Raw genomic sequence first — 22,305 nt, forward strand, 5'->3', positions numbered from 1 at the left:
TTTGCATTTACTGGTGTTTAGTGATATGATCTATATTCCAGAAAGCATGTTTTTAAAAATGTGAAAATCTGGTTTTGTGTATGTGTGTGTGTGTGTGCGCGCTTTTATATGACATTAGCTTATTTCCTGTTCATGATTCTTTGATTCAAGAAGGCACTTTTTGTGCATATACTGTATATACAGTAACATAAAAGACACGATGAGACTCTCCTGGCAATGAATTAGGAAAGTGAATCATTTAAATAAATTTAAGATATTGGAAAACTTCTGAGAATGCAATGAAAGATAAAAATATATACTATGAGAATTACATTAGGGAATGTGCATGAAAGCAGGGCATAATCTAAAAAGTTCTATCTAAATATAATTTATCACAGGGTGAGTGTAGGGAGGAATATTTGAAAATGCATCCACTGGATTGGCGGACACTCATTCAATAAATGTTTAGCACCTGCTCATGTAAGGCAAAAGGGGCATCATGAACATTAACGGCCTTTCTGAGAAATACTAGAGTTGAGCTTACAGGGGTTTTAAGTGCATAGATGATGAGCGGAAGGGGAAGAGTGCACGGGGGGAATATTTTCAAGAAGCCAAAGAAAATATTGGTGATTGTACATTTAATAAATTGGGTTGGGTATGATTTAGGACTTTTAAACGTAAGCATTAGATATTTTGCTCACTAAAGTTAATTCTTAACATTCAGCAGAGTTGTAATATGTTTTATTCAAATCAGATTCTATATTTCATTTTCTAATTTAAGAGAAACTTAAAGCAGGTAATTTTCTAATGTGGAATGAGACTCCATTATGAATTGAACTAGTTAGAAATGTGATCTTTTGTGAAAGATCATTAATAAAACGATAACTTTGTTTTATTTATATAGCACCTAAGTGTTATATAGGAAACTTTGTTGGGTGCCTGTGGGTTTTGGTTACTATGTGATATGGTCTCTGTCTTTACTGGTGGAGAGTTAGGTTAATTACAAATTAATTACATTTTGAGTGTTTTAGTTTTGTTCCTTGGAAATAGGCAAGACTACTTCTGACAACAATGAGAAAAAATTATGTCAGACATTTTTAGCCTTCTGTTATAGCTGGAACATGAAAATGCCCAATTAAGAAATATGAATTTCTCTTTGTCTGAAACCCTTCATGCCCACTCATTGACAAGCATGATCCTGGGTGATGCAGGTGTTTTGGGCAGCATTGAGAATTCTTTTCAGAAGTTCCAGGCTTTCTTGGATCTCCTTAAAGATGCTGGGTTAGTTCATTTCTCTTCATGGCGTTCTTCTCTTTGCGACTATAATGGTAGTTTGCTGAGGAACTGGAGCAATTTTCATCACTTCCGTGGCCATATTTAGTGTAATAATAGGTAATACAGTTAACTTTTTAAAATGAGGAATTAAATTTGTTAAGAAATGCAAATAGGGAAGCCTGCTTTGGTAGAGTGGGGAGCTCATTATAAAAGAGTAACCTGTAGATAATTAGTAGGTGTAGGTTTTTGTAAAGACTAAATTGAAGGCAGTTTTCATTGAAAATATTCGGGAATGCATAAGAATTTTCCTATCTTTCACTTATTTTGCTTGTTTGATAAGTCTGAATTAAAGTTATTTTTGCCTTAGACATAAAAATTATTACTAATCTGCAGGGGAGATATAGGTCAGTGGTTCTTAACTGGGAGCAATTTTGCTGGAAGAGGGAAGTGGAGATGGATAGTTGATGGAGTGGTGTTTTGTCAGTGAATGAATTGGTGGTGTTGGGAAGGAAGGAACAAACACATTCTTGGAAACTGGAGGAAAGGTGGTAAAGAAGTGTGGGAATAGAGGTGTGACAGGCAGTGGACAAAATGCATGGTACATGTTGAAGCTCCTAGTGAGACAGTGGGATGTGTCTTAGAGGATGAATCTGTAAAGGGCTGAGATTTTGGGGGAGAGAGAGGCTTGTCTGGAGTAGGATGTTGGCTCTTAAGAGTTTAGAAGTATTTCATGACTGTAGGTCTGGGGAAATCTAAACTGCTCTTATGTGATTATAATAACTTTTGTCTTTTCTCCTTTTCTCCTCTGGCCCAGGCTTGGGCAGCTGGCCACAATGGCTGGTATAGATCAGTCAGATTTTCATTTACTAGGTCGTCCCCAGATGAATTCTACTGTTAGTAGTCCACGTAAAGAAGAAAAGAAGGGACTTGAAGAAGAAAAATTAGAATCAAAACAGGGTGCCCCAGGACAAATGAAAAATATCCAAGTAAGTGGACAGAACAGCACTTAATGATTCTAAGAGTGATTAGCAAAAAGGAAATGACCAAGTCAGGGAGAAAACAATAATGATCAATCTCTAATAGTTCACATGCTCAGGAGCTAGAAGACTGTGGAATCCTTTCCAAATCTGAGATTAGTAAATGTTGGCCCATTTCATGATACTGTATTGTTGTAAATAAGGAGACTGGAAGTTCTTTTGAAAATTTATGAGTTAAAGCAAACTATCCTTAATGAAGAAAGAAAACATTAGAGAAAATATTCCAGATTTTAAATTATATAAATGTCTATTCTATTCATATTTTATTTAGGTTTCTATTTGTATGCAGTCAGCTTACAATGAAGGAACACTAATGAAGGTACACATACTGATATAGTTTTTAAAATAAGTAATCCAGACATAGCTAATAGGTAACATATGACAGTGAATCACCTGGTTATGGGAATGGGAGGGGAAAACCTGTCAGCTTTTCCTCTAGCCTTACTTGGAGCCCCCATCAACCAATCTCAGACTGGTCTTGGGAACTGACAGCTTGAGAACACAGTCTGGTCACAAACTATATACTGTTTGCATGTGCCTGGAGGATAGAAGAGAAATTAATTATCTTACAGAATAGGGTTTTATTTTTAGTGAGGGAAAGGAAATGGGTAATAACTACCCCAGTCACCAAAGTCTGAAAATGGAGCTGACAGAGCCTTGGATATAGCTAGGTTAAGCTGAGAATCACTTGGCAAGATATAATTAGAAAAAAACTGGCTCTGAAATCTGAATATTGACTGTGTTAATAATAAGATCACAGAGTAACACTGAAGTTTTGAACTCTACTTTTTAATGGTTGGCTTTGTTCATCACTGAATTTTTGTCTTGTCTTTTGTTTTTCCGTCCAGTTTCAGAAAATTACAGGTGACGCTAGGATTCCTTTGCCTCTCGACTCCTTCCATGTCCCAGTGTCTACTCAGGAGGCCTTAGAAACTTCCAAAGACAACCTGGGGGTCCCAGTCACAGAGCAGCGGCAGGAGTCTTTTGAAGATTTCATTGCTAGAACATGTTCTCCCTTCAGCAGACATCATTTCTGGAACTGGAAGTCAAAGAAAAGAAGAGGAATTATCTAGAAATAGCAGGTCTTCTTCAGAGAAAACGAGCAAAGCAGGTGAATATACCAAAAAATACTCTGCTAGGAAACAACCTGGGAAGGACCTGCATTCCTGCTCTGACTCACCTGTAAAGTGGAAAAGCAAAGGAATTGGGCAAAATAATTCTTTGGTTAATAAACCAATTAAAAGTGAGTCTTCGAAACAACATTTCTGTTAAGAGAGTAGAATAGTGACTTTCATCAAAGACAACTAAAAGTAAACTCAATCTACTAGAACATTCTGAAAGTGATACTCCTGGATGTGACTGTGAATTTCAAGAAAGCATCCGTACTCTATCACGCCTAACATAGGTCTAAATCTTTTAAAATTACGTTTTTGCCTTCAAATTTTAATAAATTACTTATGTTTTTATTATAACATATGGTGGTTTCAGTTACTTGACTGGAAGCCATTAGAGAAAGATTTATCTATACTTTTTTATTATAATGAAAGTTTTGGTGTACTTTTCCTTGTGACACTTTGCACCATTCATTCAGCTAGTGTTTACTGAGGGCTTCATATGTACAGTACTTTTCTGGGTGCTAATTGCTTTCAGCAGTGAACAAAATAAAGCCTTTACTCTCCTGGAACTAGCACTCTGTGTTGGGAGAAAATATAAACAACAAAGCAGGGTAAGGGTTAAAAAGAGATGGGAATAATAAATGGAATAGTTTTACCATTTGGTTAAATGTCAACTATTATAAATCACATGGCCAGAAGCCATTGAGGTATTTTAATTCACAATAACCAGAGAGCCTCAAACATTTACCAAGGCACTTAACCGTGTTTATGGATTATAGCAACGCTCTGAGGTAGGGAACTGTTACCATCCCCGTTTACAGATGAGGAGTCTGAAGAGATATTATGTGAGTTGCCCAGAATTACACAGCTGTAAGTAAGTGGGAAGCTGCGATGTGACCCGAACACATGCTCTTTTTTTTTTTTTAATGTATGGACTTTATTATGTTTCATTTGTTTCTGATTTATGTGAATTTTTTCTTTAAAGATTTTTTTTGATGTCGACCATTTTTAAAGTGTTTATTGCATTTGTTACAGTATTGCTTCTGTTTCATATTTTGGTTTTTTGGCCACAAGGCATGTGGGATCTTAGCTCCCCCACCAGGGATCGAACCCTCACCCCCTCCATTGGAAGGAGAAGTCTTAACCACTGGACCACCAGGGAAGTCTCCCTTATGTGACTATTTTTATGGCAATTTTAAAAATTTTTATTTTTTTATTGACGTATAGTGGAATTACAGTGTTGTGTTCATTACTGCTGTATAGGAAAGTGACTCAGTTACACATTTATATACACTCTTTTTCATATTCTTTTCCATTACTGTTTATCACAGGATATATAGTTCCCTGTGCTCTACAGTAGGGCCTTTTTGGTTTTTTTTAAAATACATCCACTTTTTTTAAAATAAATTATTAATTTTTGGCTGCGTTGGGCCTTCGTTGCTGCACGCAGGCTTTCTCTAGTTGCGGTGCGCAGGCTTCTCATTGTGGTGGCTTTTCTTGTTGCAGAGCACGGGCTCTAGGTGCATGGACTTAAGTAGTTGTGGCATCGGGCTTAGTTGCTCTCTGGCATGTGGGATCTTCCCGGCCAGGGCTCGAACCCATGTCCCCTGCATTGGCAGGCGTATTCTTAACCACTGCGCCACCAGAGAAGTCCCATGTAGGACCTTTTTGTTTATCCATCCTGTATATACACCAGTTTGCATCTGCTAATCCCAAACTCCCAATCCAACCCTCTCCCACTCCCTCCCTCTTGGTAACCACCAGTCTATTCTCTATGTCCTTGGTTATGTTTCTGTTTCACAGATAGGCAGAACCCAAGCTCTTAATTACTTTGTTATCCTGTGTCCTTGTAAGAAGAGAAGAAGGGTTTAAGGAAGGGACTGAGAGAGAAGGCAGTGAGCACTAGAAGTGCAAAACAGTGGGGCTGTCAGAAAGCACACCTGTCTCCTTCCCCCATCGTGAGCAGAATTTTTAAACGGCAGAGTATGTAAGAGTATGTGATGACACATCTCTGGATTAAATTATGTCTCCTTGGTAAAACATGTACGAATAAGTCTTTAGTTCATTCAGACTGAAAGGTGAGAGCAGAGAACAGCTGCAGTGTCAGATTTCTTCTAGAAGTTCCTGCCTGATTGTTACTAAGAGGGCTACTACAGTACTAGTTAGTTCATTTGTCATAGATTGGGTGTTAGAGGAGTGAAACAATGAGCAAGATGTAGCGTTGGCCCTTTAGCAGTGGGGTGAGAGGGGAAGACACACAGCAGATGTCTCATCCTGCACATGACATGCTGTGATGGGCATATTCAGGGCGTTTGGTCAGTGTTTGTGGAAGAAGAGGGGGCGCTGTGAGGCAAAGAAAAGTCATCGAAAGAGGCAGTCCCTAAGCTAAGTCTTAAAGGACTCGTGAAAAACTGGTGAGTCAGCCGGTGAAGGGAAAGGACACTCAAGGCAGAGAGGATAGCGGAAGTCTAGAGCCATGAGTGTGTGAGGGGTGTGTTACGGAGCCACAGGCACAGGCTCTGCAGGATCAGTGCAGTGTCACCAGGCAGTGGCAAGTGCCCCTAAAGGAGGCCGCGAGGAGGAGGAGAGCGGGTCTTAACCACCCATGTGTGTGGAGCTGGTTTCCTCAGAAAACAGCTAAGGATGGAAAGGACAAGTTCAGGTGGCATTTTAGACCACTGACGTCAGTATGGATGAGGAATTTGAAGAAGCCTGGAGACAATCATGCCCCACTCTTCTGAGGAGCAGTGTTTTTTATTTTCAAGTGGGACTCACGCTGCCACCTCCTCTCCTGTCCCTACTGAAAGGATTATAGGCCGGCAGAAGGGAGAACCTGGCTTAAGTAAAGTTAATCAGGTTTCTTTACTGTACATCTCCTTGGGGCTGCTGTAGACTAGTGTTCATTCTGGATCGTCACAGCAGGCGCATGGTACACAGCCATCCTCAAAGCTATTTGACTCTAGTGTCCTTTTTTAACAGAAGTGTCTAACAACTGGTTCCACCAAACAACAATTTGGTAACTTCTAGACCAGGTAATAGCAAGAAGAAAGGGGTCTGAAATCAGGTATAGATGAAGGGAGGAAATAAGTTCTAATTGTATTTAGGAAATTACAAGCAAGACTTGATCTTGGGAAGTAAGGAAGAAGTAGGAGGCGGAGGCTGAACCCCCATCTGTGTGACTAAGGTTGGGTGGTGGTATCATTGAGTTTGGAAATAGGGGATAAAGAACTGAATTGGGGAAAAGACTTTAGTTCTGGACATGTTGAATTGTAAAGCACCTGTAGAATTCAGGAGACAGACTGGTAGATAACTGGACATGCACGTGAAGACATGGAAAGATAAAAATTTGAATGTCATCAGCACATATCAGCAGTCATTAAAATCATGAACATGGATGAGATTTCAGAGAATTGTGAGTACTGACAACGTTTAAGTAATAAGCAGAGAAAGAATTCTGGGAAGGAGTGAGGTGATAAAGTTTCAAGAAGGAGGAAGTAGATGACAGTGTCATCCTTCAGAGAATGTGAGTGTCCACTGGATTTGGGCAGTTAGGTCCCCAGTGACCTTAGAGCAGTTCAGTGAAGTGGTGGACAAAAAGCCAGATGGCAATAAATTGAGGGTGTAGGGCTGCCTGTGGGGGCCAGGCGGGGCTAGTGAAGACAGTGGGAATAGGCTACTCTCAGGGAGTTTGGGTGAAAAGAGAACATAATTAGCAAAAAAGAATTTTTTAGAATGAGAAGGACTTATATTTTATATGTTGAAATGAAGGAACCGATAAAGGAGATCCTGAAGATGTAGATAATAATTTAGAGAATTGGGGAAACATGGACATATGAATAAGAAAAAAACCTTGCACAGTATATAAAAATCGCTTGTATCCTTCGAGTTGGATGGATACTGGTAAGTTTGGGAGGAAATAAACATAAGAAGAGATAGAAGTTAAATGAGTTTATACTGATAGCCTCAGTTTTCTTTGACCCAGATTTTTCAGAGACACATATATACACATACATAATTACAGTTTTAAAATTCTTTCATAGTTACATGTTTTATTAATCACATCTGAGAAAAGTCATTGATTTTCATTTTGTACCACATTATCTTGTAAGGACAAGATACAGTGACAACTTCCAAGCCTTTTGCATATCAGAGCTGAAACAGAAAGTATCTCCATAATTGAATTTTCACTTATTTGTAGTAAGTTTATCCTTAGGAGGATACTTTCATAGTGTTTGGTCACAGATGAGTTTGGGCATTGCTGTCACTCAATAATGTTAAGCATCTGTCAGGCTCTCTCCTATACTATGTATTAATTTTTTCTCCGTGAAGCAAATATTTATTGGTGGCCTGTGGGAATAAGATACACCTAGGTTCTCTTTCCTTGGTATATTCACAAAAGCCTCTGAAACTAAATTTCCAAGTCAGGCCATACTAAGGCCTGGCATAATAAGTTTTCATCATTAACAGTTTTTTTGTGTTTGTGCGGTTTTTTTGTTTTTTTGTTTTTTAAGCAAAGATAAGACACTGTCTTAACTCAGTAGTTGTCCATTGATTAATAAATCTGAAAAAAAAAATAAAAATAAAAAAAATAAATCTGAGAAGACATTGATGAAACATGGTATTTTGAATATCCTTTCCACAGCATAGGTAATGGGCCATCCTGAAACTCTGGTGAGATGCTTATCATTTTCAGATTTTGGAGTGGCAGAGAAAATCCTATTACACCTTGAATTATCACTAGAAACATGAATTCAGCCAAATAAAAACAGTGCCTCTGCCTACTGAGGTTGTCAATTTCCATCTTAACAAAAGTGAACATTTCTCCTTTAGATTAAAATCAAGAAAATCCCCTCTGTCCAGGATTCAATAATGGGGTGCAAGAAAGAGGAAAACTGAAGCTATTCCCTCTTTATACCTGAACAGTGAATTCATTCTGATATCAAATATTTGTTATGATTCTGCTATGGCCAGGTGCTTTATTGTGTTTAGAGATCAAGTTACTGTTCATTCTTGGTGAGTAAGAAAAATCCATGTTTTAGGACTCTGAATAGTAACTTTATATATATATTAAAAATAAATATATATATTATGTATAATATATATTCCACCTATTCAACAAAATTGTAATTTTCATCATCTCTTACTAATGATGAACTGTATTCACTCTTCGGAAAGGGCTTATAGGGAATTAAAGTCTCCATATACTTTCTAAATAAGACCATAGAAACCAAATTCTCAACTGGGAACAAACTTAGGTTTTGCTATGAAGGTTTATGCTTGCCTGGCCTTAGAGTGGTTGGCCAGGAACTCAAGGTGGAGTTTTTTTCCTCTAAGTTACTTTTTCACTGATGCCACCCTGAAAAAATTTGGAGGGAGTATTTTTTGAAATAGCTTTATCTCAGTAACCCTTTAAAAATGCTTCAGGGTATGGGGAACATAACTGTCAAAATGTTCAAGCAACTCTTGTTGATTTAAGTGTAATTGATCAGGAGTAATACAGGAAGGAGCTGGGTACAAAAGACAAAAGACCTGAGGCTATTTCATGTATTGTTTTTGGCTTATTGTACAAAACAGAGAAAGTCTCATACACTCATGCAAGTTCCCCTACTGTTCTCTCCTTTTAGTAGAAACAAAAGAGAGCTAGTTTCTCAATAGCAGCATTCTATCCTTAAGTGAGTACACAGTGATATTCTAATGGTCTCTGGAGCAGAGAATAATTCCGTGGCAGCTCTGACCTCCGGTCACCAGGTTCTCTGTAACTTAGTCTTTCATGGCCAAGGACTATAATCATTATTTCCATTTGTATTTAGCATCTCAAAATTGAAAGGATTCCATGGACAACAAAACAGTAAGTGATTTCATGAAGTGTTTTAGTATGCATAAAATAAAAAACTATAAAAATACAAATCATCAGTAAAGCTTTTTCTTTCCGGAGAACTATATTCAGAAATTAATGTAAGCATCTAAGGTGCGCATGTGTGTTTTTTCACCCATGATCATGTTTGTGTGTGTGTGCATTCCACTGCTACAGGAGACATGCAAAATAATATCAGATTTGCTACTATATGAAGTACTGGTTTCTCCCAAGAACTGTGCGCTCGCAGGGTTTGTTCAGGAAGGTGAGTGCCCTACCACCACATCGCAGTCATATCTCATCACTTTCGGCAGGAATAATTTACAGTTTAACCTTACATGCAGGCATATTAAATTAGTATTACTCCTCAGAACTTGCTTATTAATAAAACAAACTGAATTAGCCACTGGAGAAATCATGTTTGGAAATTCAATGACAATTTTACATTTTTAATAAAGGCTCAGAAATATTATTGCAGAGCAGGTGGTACAGAAAACTGTGGTCGAATTTGACATTCATTAATAATTGAAGTGTGGAACATAACAGGTGAAAATTGATATTGATTTCTTTAATATTTGGAAGAGTTCTAAAAGGTAAATAAAATGCGATAACAAGACATATCAAGTCTCACTGATTTCTTTGATCACCTCTTCCCCACATATCACTCCTTTGCCTACCATGTTTTGAATAATTCAGTGCCCATAGTCTTTCCATTTCAGTGCATTATAAAACACACTCAAGCTGGGTTTCAATCATATTAGACTGAAAGCTGAACTTTTTATGAAGGATTATTTAAAAACAAATGCGTCTTGAGCCCAACAGCCTTTGAAACCAAACAATCCTGGGAATTCAGTAAGGAAATATCAATACTGTGAAGAACTTTTGGATTCAGAAAATTCAGTAATCCTACTTGATGTATGTTAACCGTATCAATATTAACAACCTTCTGCTTGATTTCAGCACTGATTTGAGAGCTGAGTTACTACTGGTCTTGTATATTAACTAGTTGTGAAAGCACTGAGAGAATTGTTCTTGTGTTGAACTCGACCTGCCTCTGGGAATGCTCTCTGTTCTATCCATCTTGGAAAGCTTTATGCAAGTGCATTTCTCTGCCTTCCTTCTTCTCATCTGCACCCCTTGGGAAAACGAAAGATGTTCAAAAATAGATGTCAACACTGCAGATGCTCTGTTTGGCAATGGTGTCTTTCAGCTTCCCAATGAAAAATTATATTGCTGACCACCCATCTGACTGAAAAGTGACTCATTTTTCTGACAGATATCTGGCTTGAGATGCCAAAAGTAATAGGTCATTTCAAATTTCCTTTTTAATTTTAAGTCATAGCTTTGTGTTGCAACACTAGTTGTTCAAAAGTTAGATCATAAAGGTTCCTTCCTATGATCTCCAAATAATCAAAATGTTCAATAGGCTATATTAAAAGCAAGCAGAATATTCCTAATTATCAATCTTTCTCTTGAGTCATATAGTTCTTGTAATTTCAAGGAAGAGAAACTCAAATGTAAAGTGTTACAATAGCCAAGCCTACCAGCACTGTTATCTAACCATTCAGCAATTTTCTCTGCCAAGTCACTCTGAACCTTAGACTACTGAGAATGTGTTTTTAATTAATTTTTAAGGTTCTCCTCTTTTGAGTTAAAAAATCGTCACAATTTTTATAAGTAAAATTAAAGAAAAAACAAAATAGAACATCTGAGATATTTCCATTAGGCATTATCTATATATAAACATATATATATACATAATTTTAATATCTATACATATATAAAGGCACTGGGATAAATCTCCATCTTCTTTGTCAGTGGCACATAGGTCCATTATCTTAGGAATAGGGAACTCCTTTCACAATGGAAGTGAGGAAATAGGCTGGACCATCCTTGAATATAATTCCATGAAGCCACCATTTAAGGTTGTCTGGATCTTGGTTCCTTCTAGCAATCTACTACTCCAACAGTGTGTAGTTCATCAAATTCAGGTATTTCTGAAGCCAGGCTAGAAATACAAAGTGAGGTGGACGACTAAGGTAACTGACCAAAAGGGAGGAAAGGAAGACGAGCAAAACAATTTCCCAATTTCATTTTTTCCCATATTCTCTGTGCTTGACAAGGGAAAAAATATTCGGGTCTGAGTTCCTCTCATTCTTAGCCATTGTTGGTTCAAAGTCTGAGGAAAAAAAAAAAGGTAAAAACGAAAATATGGAGTCCAGAATTCCGTTAGCTCTCTTGCATGTAATATCACAACTTAAAAGGCCTTCCAAAATGGAGGGATAAACTTTTAAAAATATAGCCCAATCTTTTCAATCTAAACAAGTAAACACTAAAAATATATTTTAGAAATCCAGCAAACACACTAACCACAGTCAAAGCAAAGGAAGGCTTATGGCTTACCAAATGACAGCGGCTGTCTACAAGAGAGAGAACGAGAATACTCCAAAATTCTATCTGACCTGGCAGAGCTCAGCACAGCTACTATTCTTCTTTCCTAAAATCAAGTCATAAAGAAATTGAATAAAACTTGCCGAAATGTCACCCGGTGCCTCCAAAAGCAGATTAAAGAAGGGAGTGTCCAGAAATCAGGATGAAGAAAACTACTTAGAGAAGCCCCATCTCCTATCAGTGGGCCACCAGGGTTTATCTGGGTAATAAAATGATAATAGGTCTTTTTGTCATCTTCTTTTTATAATTTAAATTTCAGTCAACATTTTAAAAATATCCAATCAGAATGACAGGCATTTCCAGAAGTATCAGTTTTTTTTAATCCTCACCCTTTTACAAATGTGAAAACTGAGGCTCAGTATAGCTGTCAAGGGATTTTCCTAAATCATTGAGGCTGTAAATCTGGTACCAAAGTCTAAATCAGTTTCTCATTTTATCTTGGCTATCTTCTTAAAATTCTGTTTAGGGACATGGGGAGGGGGAAAGGTAATCTGGGACGAAGTGAGAGAGTGGCATGGACATATAGACACTACCAAATGTAAGATAGATAGCTAGTGGGAAGCAGCCAAATAGCACAGGGAGATCAGCTGGGGGCTTTGTGACCACCTAGAGGGGTGGGATAGGGAGGGTGGAAGGGAGACACAAAAAAGGAGGGGATATGGGGATATATACATACGTATAGCCGATGCACTGTTATACAGCAGAGACTAACACAACATTGTAAAGCAATTATACTGCAATAAAGATGTTAAAATATATATATAAGAAAGCTATACTATAAAATAGATACAGTGATAATATATCTGAGAGGTGGAATTATGGCTGATTTTTATTTTTTTAATCTATTTTTGGATTATTTGATTACATGATTTCTCTATAAAGAATATGAATCTCTTGTGTAATAAAAGTTACTCAAAAACAGGGCTTCCCTGGTGGCGCAGTGGTTGAGAGTCCGCCTGCCGATGCAGGGGACACGGGTTCGCTCCCCAGTCCGGGAAGATCCCACATGCCGCGGAGTGGCTGGGCCTGTGAGCCATGGCCGCTGAGCCTGCGCGTCCGGAGCCTGTGCTCTGCAACACGAGAGGCCACAGCAGTGAGAGGCCCGCGTACCACAAAAAAAAAAAAAAAAAAAAAAGTTACTCAAAAACAAAAAAACAAAACAAAACAATTCTGTTTAGGAAGAGAGTTCGATAGAATGAAGGTTTGAGCATAGAAATCATTCTGGAAATCACTGAAGATACTGGGCCTGTAGTGCAGTTTCATTTGTAGTGGGTTTGGCTTACATTCTTATATTTAGTTTTATTTCTATACAACTATCAAAGAAGGAGAAAGAAGTTGGGTAATATTTGCATTTGCAACTAATCAAAGCAGAATTGCTTTTAGCTTTAACAAAAAGATCGTTCTGTAATCTCAGATTAACATCTTTATTCTTTTTTTTTTTTTTTTAAACACCTTTATTGGGGTATAATTGCTTTACAATGGTGTGTTAGTTTCTGCTTTATAACAAAGTGAATCAGCTATATATATACATATGTTCCCATATGTCTTCCCTCTTGCGTCTCCCTCCCTCCCACTCTCCCCATCCCACCCTTCCAGGCTGTTCCAAAGCACCGAGTTAATATCCCTGTGCCTTGCAGCTGCTTCCCCCCAGCTATCTACCTTACTACGTTTGTTAGTGTGTATATGTCCATGACTCTCTCTCGCCCTGTCAAAACTCACCCTTCCCCCTCCCCATATCCTCAAGTCCGTTCTCCAGTAGGTCTGCGTCTTTATTCCTGTCTTACCCCTAGGTTCTTGATGACATTTTTTTCCCTTAAATTCCATATATATGTGTTAGCATACGGTATTTGTCTTTTTCTTTCTGACTTACTTCACTCTGTATGACAGACTCTAGGTCTATCCATCTCATTACAAATAGCTCAATTTCATTTCTTTTTAAGGCTGAGTAATATTCCATTGTGTATATGTGCCACATCTTCTTTATCCATTCATCCGATGATGGGCGCTTAGGTTGTTTCCATCTCCGGGCTATTGTAAATAGAGCTGCCATGAACATTTTGGTACATGACTCTTTTTGAATTTTGGTTTTCTCAGGGTATATGCCCAGTAGTGGGATTGCTGGGTCATATGGTAATTCTATTTGTAGTTTTTTAAGGAACCTCCATACTGTTCTCCATAGTGGCTGAACCATTTCACATTCCCACCAGCAGTGCAAGAGTGTCCCCTTTTCTCCACACCCTCTCCAGCATTTATTGTTTATAGATTTTTTGATGATGGCCATTCTGACTGGTGTGAGATGATATCTCATTGTAGTTTTGATTTGCATTTCTCTAATGCTTAATGATGTTGAGCATTCTTTCATGTGTTTGTTGGCATTCTGTATATCTTCTTTGGAGAAATGTCTATTTAGGTCTTCTGCCCATTTTTGGATGGGGTTGTTTGTTTTTTTGTTATTGAGCTGCATGAGCTGCTTGTAAATTTTGGAGATTAATCCTTTGTCAGTTGCTTCATTTGCAAATGTTTTCTCCCATTCTGAGGGTTGTCTTTTGGTCTTGGTTATGGTTTCCTTTGCTGTGCAAAAGCTTTGAAGTTTCATTAGGTCCCATTTGTTTATTTTTGTTTTTATTTCCATTACTCTAGGAGGTGGGTCAGAAAGGATCTTGCTGTGATTTATGTCATAGAGTGTTCTTCCTATGTTTTCTTCTAAGAGTTTGATAGTTTCTGGCCTTACATTTAGGTCTTTAATCCATTTTGAGCTTATTTTTGTGTATGGTGTTAGGGAGTGATCTAATCTCATACTTTTACATGTACCTGTCCAGTTTTCCCAGCACCATTTATTGAAGAGGCTGTCCTTTCTCCACTGTACATTCCTGCCTCCTTTATCAAAGATAAGGTGTCCATATGTGCGTGGGTTTATCTCTGGGCTTTCTATCCTGTTCCACTGATCTATCTTTCTGTTTTTGTGCCAGTACCATACTGTCTTGATTACTGTTGCTTTGTAATATAGTCTGAAATCAGGGAGCCTTATTCCTCCAGCTCCTTTTTTCGTTCTCAAGATTGCTTTCGCTATTCGGGGTCTTTTGTGTTTCCATACAAATTGCGAAATTTTTTGTTCTAGTTCTGTGAAAAATGCCAGTGGTAGTTTGATAGGGATTGCATTGAATCTGTAGATTGCTTTGGGTAGTAGAGTCATTTTCACAATGTTGATTCTTCCCATCCAAGAACATGGTATATCTCTCCATCTATTTGTATCATCTTTAATTTCTTTCATCAGTGTCTTATAATTTTCTGCATATAGGTCTTTCGTATCCTTAGGTAGGTTTATTCCTAGATATTTTATTCTTTTTGTTGCAATGGTAAATGGGAGTGTTTTCTTGATTTCACTTTCAGATTTTTCATCATTAGTATATAGGAATGCCAGAGATTTCTGTGCATTAATTTTGTATCCTGCTACTTTACCAAATTCATTGATTAGCTTTAGTAGTTTTCTGGTAGCATCTTTAGGATTCTCTATGTATAGTATCATGTCATCTGCAAACAGTGACAGCTTTACTTCTTCTTTTGCGATTTGGATTCCTTTTATTTCCTTTTCTTCTCTGATTGCTGTGGCTAAAACTTCCAAAACTATGTTGAATAAGAGTGGTGAGAGTGGGCAACCTTGTCTTGTTCCTGATCTTAGTGGAAATGCTTTCAGTTTTTCCCCATTGAAGATGATGTTTGCTGTGGGCTTGTCATATATGGCCTTTATTATGTTGAGGAAAGTTCCCTCTATGCCTACTTTCTGCAGGGTTTTTATCATAAATGGGTGTTGAATTTTGTCGAAAGCTTTCTCTGCATCTATTGAGATGATCATATGGTTTTTCTCCTTCAATTTGTTAATATGGTTTATCACATTGATAGATTTGCGTATATTGAAGAATCCTTGCATTCCTGGAATAAACCCCACTTGATCATGGTGTATGATCCTTTTAATGTGCTGTTGGATTCTGTTTGCTAGTACTTTGTTGAGGATTTTTGCATCTATGTTCATCAGTGATATTGGCCTGTAGTTTTCTTTCTTTGTGACATCCTTGTCTGGTTTTGGTATCAAGGTGATGGTGGCCTCGTAGAAGGAATTTGGGAGTGTTCCTCCCTCTGCTATATTTTGGAAGAGTTTGAGAAAGATAGGTGTTAGCTCTTCTCTAAACGTTTGATAGAATTCACCTGTGAAGCCATCTGGTCCTGGGCTTTTGTTTGTTGGAAGGTTTTTAATCACAGTTTCAATTTCAGTGCTTGTGATTGGTCTGTTCATATTTTCTATTTCTTCCTGATTCAGTCTTGGCAGGTTGTGCATTTCTAAGAATTTGTCCATTTCTTCCAGATTGTCCATTTTATTGGCATAGAGTTGCTTGTAGTAATCTCTCATGATTTTTTTTATTTCTGCAGTGTCAGTTGTTACTTCTCCTTTATCATTTCTAATTCTATTGATTTGAGTCTTCTCCCTTTTTTTCTTGATGAGTCTGGCTAGCGGTTTATCTATTTTGTTTATCTTCTCAAAGAACCAGCTTTTAGTTTTATTGATCTTTGCTATCGTCTCCTTCATTTCTTTTTCATTTATTTCTGATCTGATTTTTATGATTTCTTTCCTTCTGCTAGCTTTGGGGTTTTTTTGTTCTTCTTTCTCTAATTGCTTGAGGTGCAAGGTTAGGTTGTTTATTCGAGATGTTTCCTGCTTCTTAAGGTGGGCTTGTATTGCTATAAACTTCCCCCTTAGAACTGCTTTTGCTGCATCCCATAGGTTTTGGGTCGTTGTGTCTCCATTGTCATTTGTTTCTAGGTATTTTTTCATTTCCTCTTTGATTTCTTCAGTGATCACTTCATTATTAAGTAGTGTATTGTTTAGCCTCCATGTGTTTGTATTTTTTACAGATCTTTTCCTGTAATTGATATCTAGTCTCATGGCGTTGTGGTCAGAAAAGATACTTGATACAATTTCAGTTTTCTTAAATTTACCAAGGCTTGATTTGTGACCCAAGATATGATCTATCCTGGAGAATGTTCCATGAGCACTTGAGAAAAATGTGTATTCTGTTGTTTTTGGATGGAGTGTCCTATAAATATCAATTAAGTCCATCTTGTTTAATGTATCATTTAAAGCTTGTGTTTCCTTATTTATTTTCATTTTGGATGATCTGTCCATGGGTGAAAGTGGGGTGTTAAAGTCCCCTACTATGAATGTGTTACTGTTGATCTCCCCTTTTATGGTTGTTAGTATTTGCCTTATGTATTGAGGTGCTCCTATGTTGGGTGCATAAATATTTACAATTGTTATATCTTCTTCTTGGATCGATCCCTTGATCATTATGTAGTGTCCTTCTTTGTCCCTTTTAATAGTCCTTATTTTAAAGTCTATTTTGTCTGATATGAGAATTGCTACTCCAGCTTTCTTTTGGTTTCCATTTGCATGGAATATCTTTTTCCATCCCCTTACTTTCAGTCTGTATGTGTCTCTAGGTCTGAAGTGGGTCTCTTGTAGACAGCATGTATAAGGGTCTTGTTTTTGTATCCATTCAGCCAATCTGTGTCTTTTGGTGGGAGCATTTAGTCCATTTACATTTAAGGTAATTATCGATATGTATGTTCCTATTTCCATTTTCTATATTGTTTTGGGTTCGCTACTATAGGTCGTTTCCTTCTCTTGTGTTTCGTGTCTAGAGAAGTTCCTTTAGCATTTGTTGTAAAGCTGGTTTGGTGGTGCTGAACTCTCTCAGCTTTTGCTTGTCTGTAAAGGTTTTAATTTCTCCATCAAATGTGAATGAGATCCTTGCTGGGTAGAGTAGTCTTGGTTGCAGGCTTTTCTCCTTCATCACTTTCAGTATGTCCTGCCACTCCCTTCTGGCTTGTAGGGTTTCTGCTGAGAGATCAGCTGTTAACCTTATGGGGATTCCCTTGTGTGTTATTTGTTGTTTTTCCCTTGCTGCTTTTAATATGCTTTCTTTGTATTTAATTTTTGACAGTTTGATTAATATGTGTCTTGGCGTGTTTCTCCTTGTATTTATCCTGTATGGGACACTCTGTGCTTCCTGGACTTGATTAACTATTTCCTTTCCCATATTAGGGAAGTTTTCAACTATAATCTCTTCAAATATTTTCTCAGTCCCTTTCTTTCTTTCTTCTTCTTCTGGAACCCCTATAATTCGAATGTTGGTGCGTTTCATGTTGTCCCAGAGGTCTCTGAGACTGTCCTCAGTTCTTTTCATTCTTTTTTCTTTATTCTGCTCTGCAGTAGTTATTTCCACTACTTTATCTTCCAGGTCATAAATCCGTTCTTCTGCCTCAGTTATTCTGCTATCGATCCTATCTAGAGTGGTTTTAATTTCATTTATTGCATTGTTCATCGTTGCTTGTTTCATCTTTAGTTCTTGTAGGTCCTTGTTAACTGTTTCTTGCATTTTGTCCATTCTACTTCCAAGATTTCGGATCATCCTTACTATCATTATTCTGAATTCTTTTTCAGGTAGATTGCCTATTTCCTCTTCATTTGTTAGGTCTGGTGGGTTTTTATCTTGCTCCTTCATCTGCTGTGTGTTTTTCTGTCTTCTCATTTTGCTTATCTTACTGTGTTTGGGGTCTCCTTTTTGCAGGCTGCACTTTCGTAGTTCCCGTTGTTTTTGATGTCTGTCTCCAGTGGCTAAGGTTGTTTCAGTGGGTTGTGTAGGCTTCCTGGTGGAGGGGACTAGTGCCTGTGTTGTGCTGGATGAGGCTGGATCTTGTCTCTCTAGTGGGCAGGTTCACGTCTGGTGGTGTGTTTTGGGGTGTCTGTGGCCTTATTATGATTTTAGGCAGCCTCTCTGCTAATGGGTGGGGTTGTGTTCCTGTTTTGCTAGTTGTTTGGCATAGGTTGTCCAGCACTGTGGCTTGCTGGTCGTTGAGTGAAGCTGGGTGCTGGTGTTAAGATGGAGGTCTCTGGGAGATTTCCACCGTTTAATATTATGTGGAGCTGGGAGGTCTCTTGTTGACCAGTGTCCTGAAGTTGGCTCTCCTACCTCAGAGGCAGAGCCCTGACTCCTGGCTGGAGCACCAAGAGCCTTTCATCCACACGGCTCAGAATAAAAGGGAGAAAAAGTAGAGAGAATTAGTAGAAGTATGAGTAAAGAAAGAAGGAAAGGAGGAAAGGAAGGAAGGAAGAAAGAAGCAAAGAAGGAAAGAAAGGAGGGAGGGAGGGAGGAAGGAAGGAAGGAGGGAAAGAAGGAAAAAAGACAGAAAGATGATACAGTAAAAATAAAATAAAGTATAATATAGTTATTGAATTAAAAAATATTTAGAAAAAAAAAAAGGGACGGATAGAACCTTAGGACAAATGTTGGAAGCAAAGCTATACAGAGAAAATCTTACACAGAAGCATACACATACACCTTCACAAAAAGAGGTAAAGGGGGAAAAATCATAAATCCTGCTCCCAGAGACCACCTCCTCAATTTGGGGTGACTCGCTGTCTAAAGGAGGGAAGGAAGGAAAGAAAGAAAGAAAGAACGAAGGTAAAGTATAATAAAGTTATTACAATTAAACTTAATTATTAAGAAAAAGAATTTTAAAAAAAAATCATGGACGGATAGAGCCCTAGGACAAATGGTGGAAGCAAGAGTATACAGACAAGATCTCACACAGAAGCATACACGTACACATTCACAAAAAGAGGAAAAGGGGAAAAAATCATAGATCTCGCTCCTAAATTCCACCTCTTCAATTTGGGATCATTCCTTGTCTATTCAGGTATTCCACAGATGCAGGGTATATCAAGTTGATTGTGGAGCTTTAATCCGCTACTTCTGTGGCTGCTGGGAGAGATTTCCCTTTCTCTTCTTTGTTCTCACAGCTCACAGGAGCTCAGCTTTGGATTTGGCCCTGCCTCTGCGTGTAGGTCGCTGGAGGGCGTCTGTTTTTTCGCTCAGACAGGACGGGGTTAAAGGAGCCGTTGATTCGGGGCCTCCGGCTCACTCAGGCCGGGGGTTGGGGGTTGGGGGAAGGAGGGGCACTGCGTGCGGGGCGGGCCTGCGGCGGCAGAGGCGGCGTGACGTTGCGGCAGAGGCCGGTGTGACGTTGCACCAGCCTGAGGCCTGCCGTGCGTTGTCCCGGGGAAGTTGTCCCTGGATCCCGGGAACCCGGCAGTGGCGGGCTGCACAGGCTCCGCGGAAGAGGGGTGTGGAGAGTGACCTGCGCTCGCACACAGGCCCCCTGGTGGCGGCAGCAGCAGCCCTAGCGTCTCCCGCCCGTCTCTGGGGTCCGCGGTTTCAGCCGCGGCTCGCGCCCGTCTCTGGGGTTCGCGCTTTTAGCCGCGTCTCGCGCCCGTCTCTGGGCTTCGCGCTTTTAGCCGCGGCTCGCGCCCGTCTTTGGAGATACTTTAAGCAGCACTCTTAAACCCCTCTCCTCGCGCACCAGGAAACAAAGAGGGAAGAAAAAGTCTCTTGCCTCTTCGGCAGGTGCAGGCTTTTCCCCGAACTCCCTCCCGGCTAGTCGTGGTGCACTAACCCCTTCAGGCTATGTTCAAGCCGCCAACCCCAGTCCTCTCCCTGAGCTCCGTCCAAAACCAAAACCCGAGCCTCAGCTCGCAGCCCCGCCCGCCCCAGCGGGTGAGCAGACAAGCCTCTCGGGTTGGTGAGTGCTGGTCGGCACCGATCGTCTGTGCAGGAATCTCCCCGCTTTGCCCTCCGCACCCGTTGCTGTGCACTACTTCGCGGTCCCGAAACTCCCCCCTCCGCCTCCCGCAGTCTCCGCCCGCGGAGGGGCTTCCTAGTGTGTGGAAACTTTTCCTCCTTCACAGCTCCCTCCCACTGGTGCAGGTGCCGTCCTTATTCTTTTGTCTCTGTTTTTTCGTTTTTTCTTTTGCCCTACCCAGGTACGTGGGGAGTTTCTTGCCTTTTGGGAGGTCTGAGGTCTTCTGCCAGCCTTCAGTAGGAGTTCTGTAGGAGTTGTTCCACGTGTGGATGTATTTCTGGTGTATCCGTGGGGAGGAAGGCGATCTCCGCGTCTTACTCTTCCGCCATCTTCAAGGTCCCCCCCAACATCTTTATTCTTAAATGGAGCATAAATAACATTTATTGGCTAAGATTATTTGCAATAAACAAGACTGTTTACTGTTTACCACCTAGCAGATGACTATTTGTAAGTCTCACTGAGATGCTAAATCCTTATACTGAGCTCTCATTTTATCAGAGTGAATTTAAATTAACTTCAGCAGCCAGAATTAATGAAACCGGGTAAATGATGCAAAGATATTCCACAGGGTATTCTGTTTTAATTAGAGATAGAAAATGTGAGTCATTAGAGGTTTTAAAAAATGTTGCATTGTATTACTTTCTCATATTTTGAATCGAGGAATATAGATGAAAACTAAAAAATGTTAGCCTCTTTAGTTCAGTCTTAATGTATATCAGCTCTGAATTTATATTGAGTGAATAGTAAAGAGTCTGAATGAAGAACATAGTCTGGAGGCATTCAGGTACAAGTCCTAAATTTTATTAGAAGTTGAGTATTTGTTAATTAGCAGGCAGCTATATAACTTAACTATAAAGCCACTACAATTCAAACATTGTAGCACTACTACATGAATGAACACATATACAAATTAAACAGAAAAGAATATCCACAAATAGTTCTTAGTATGTCTGGGAAGTTTGATTGTGATAAAGTCAAGTTATAATCTTTAAAATTGATGCCTAGAAAACTACACACCCATTTAAAACTAAAGTCTGTACCTCACACTACATACCAAAATAAATCACACCAGTTGCACATGTAAGAAGCTTGCAAGTTGCCACTTTACCCTAACAAGATGTGTCTTTTACAAATGCTTTCTCCCACTCTGTGGCTTGTCTTTTCATTATCTTGATAGTGATTTTCACAGAGCAGAAAATTTCTATTTTAGTGAAGTCTACCTTATCAATTCCTTCTTTCATGGAGTGTGCCTTTGGTGTTATATTTTAAAAGTCATTGCCATACCCAAGGTCATCTAGGTTTTCTCCTATGCTATCTTCTGGGAGTTTTACAGTTTTGTGTTTTACATTTAGGTCTGTGGTTCATTTTGAGTTAATTTTTATGAAGGATATAAAGTCTGTGTCTCGATTTTTTTTTTTAACTGTGGACATCTAGTTGTTTCAGCACTATTTGATGAAAAGACTATCTTTGCTCCATTGTATTGTCTTTGTTCTCTTGCCAAAGATCAGTTGATTGTATTTATGTGGGTCTATTTTGGGGCTCTTTATTCTGTTCCATTGATCTATTTGTTGTTTCACCAATACCTCCCTGTCTTGATTACTGCACCTTCATAATAAGTCTTCAAGCTGAGTAGTGTCATTCCTTCAACTGTGTCCTTCAATGAGGTGATAGCTATTCTGGGTCTCTTGCCTCTTCATATGGACTTTAGAATCAGTTTGCCAAGATCCATAAAATAACTTGCTGGGATTTTTATTGGGATCGCACTTTCTAAAGATTAAGTCAGAAAGAACTGACATTTTGATAATACCGAGTCTTCCTATTCATGAACATGCAATAACTCTCCATTTATTTAGTTATTCTTTGACTTCATTCATCACGGTTTTGTAGTTTTCCTCCTATA

General features: G+C 38.9%; 1 protein-coding gene across 1 annotated transcript in view; it reads left to right on the forward strand.

The window, feature by feature from the left end:
- LOC136125008 (centrosomal protein of 78 kDa-like) overlaps positions 1–22,305 on the forward strand; it is a 48,981-nt gene that overhangs the window by 17,093 nt on the left and 9,583 nt on the right. Inside the window, 5 exon segments of the mRNA XM_065879866.1 lie at positions 1,094–1,260; positions 2,069–2,240; positions 2,563–2,610; positions 3,140–3,304; positions 3,306–3,534. Of these exon segments, the coding sequence (XP_065735938.1) occupies positions 1,094–1,260; positions 2,069–2,240; positions 2,563–2,610; positions 3,140–3,304; positions 3,306–3,534 (781 nt within the window).

This window comes from Phocoena phocoena, chromosome 6 (assembly GCF_963924675.1).
Source record: "Phocoena phocoena chromosome 6, mPhoPho1.1, whole genome shotgun sequence".
Lineage (NCBI taxonomy): Eukaryota > Metazoa > Chordata > Mammalia > Artiodactyla > Phocoenidae > Phocoena > Phocoena phocoena.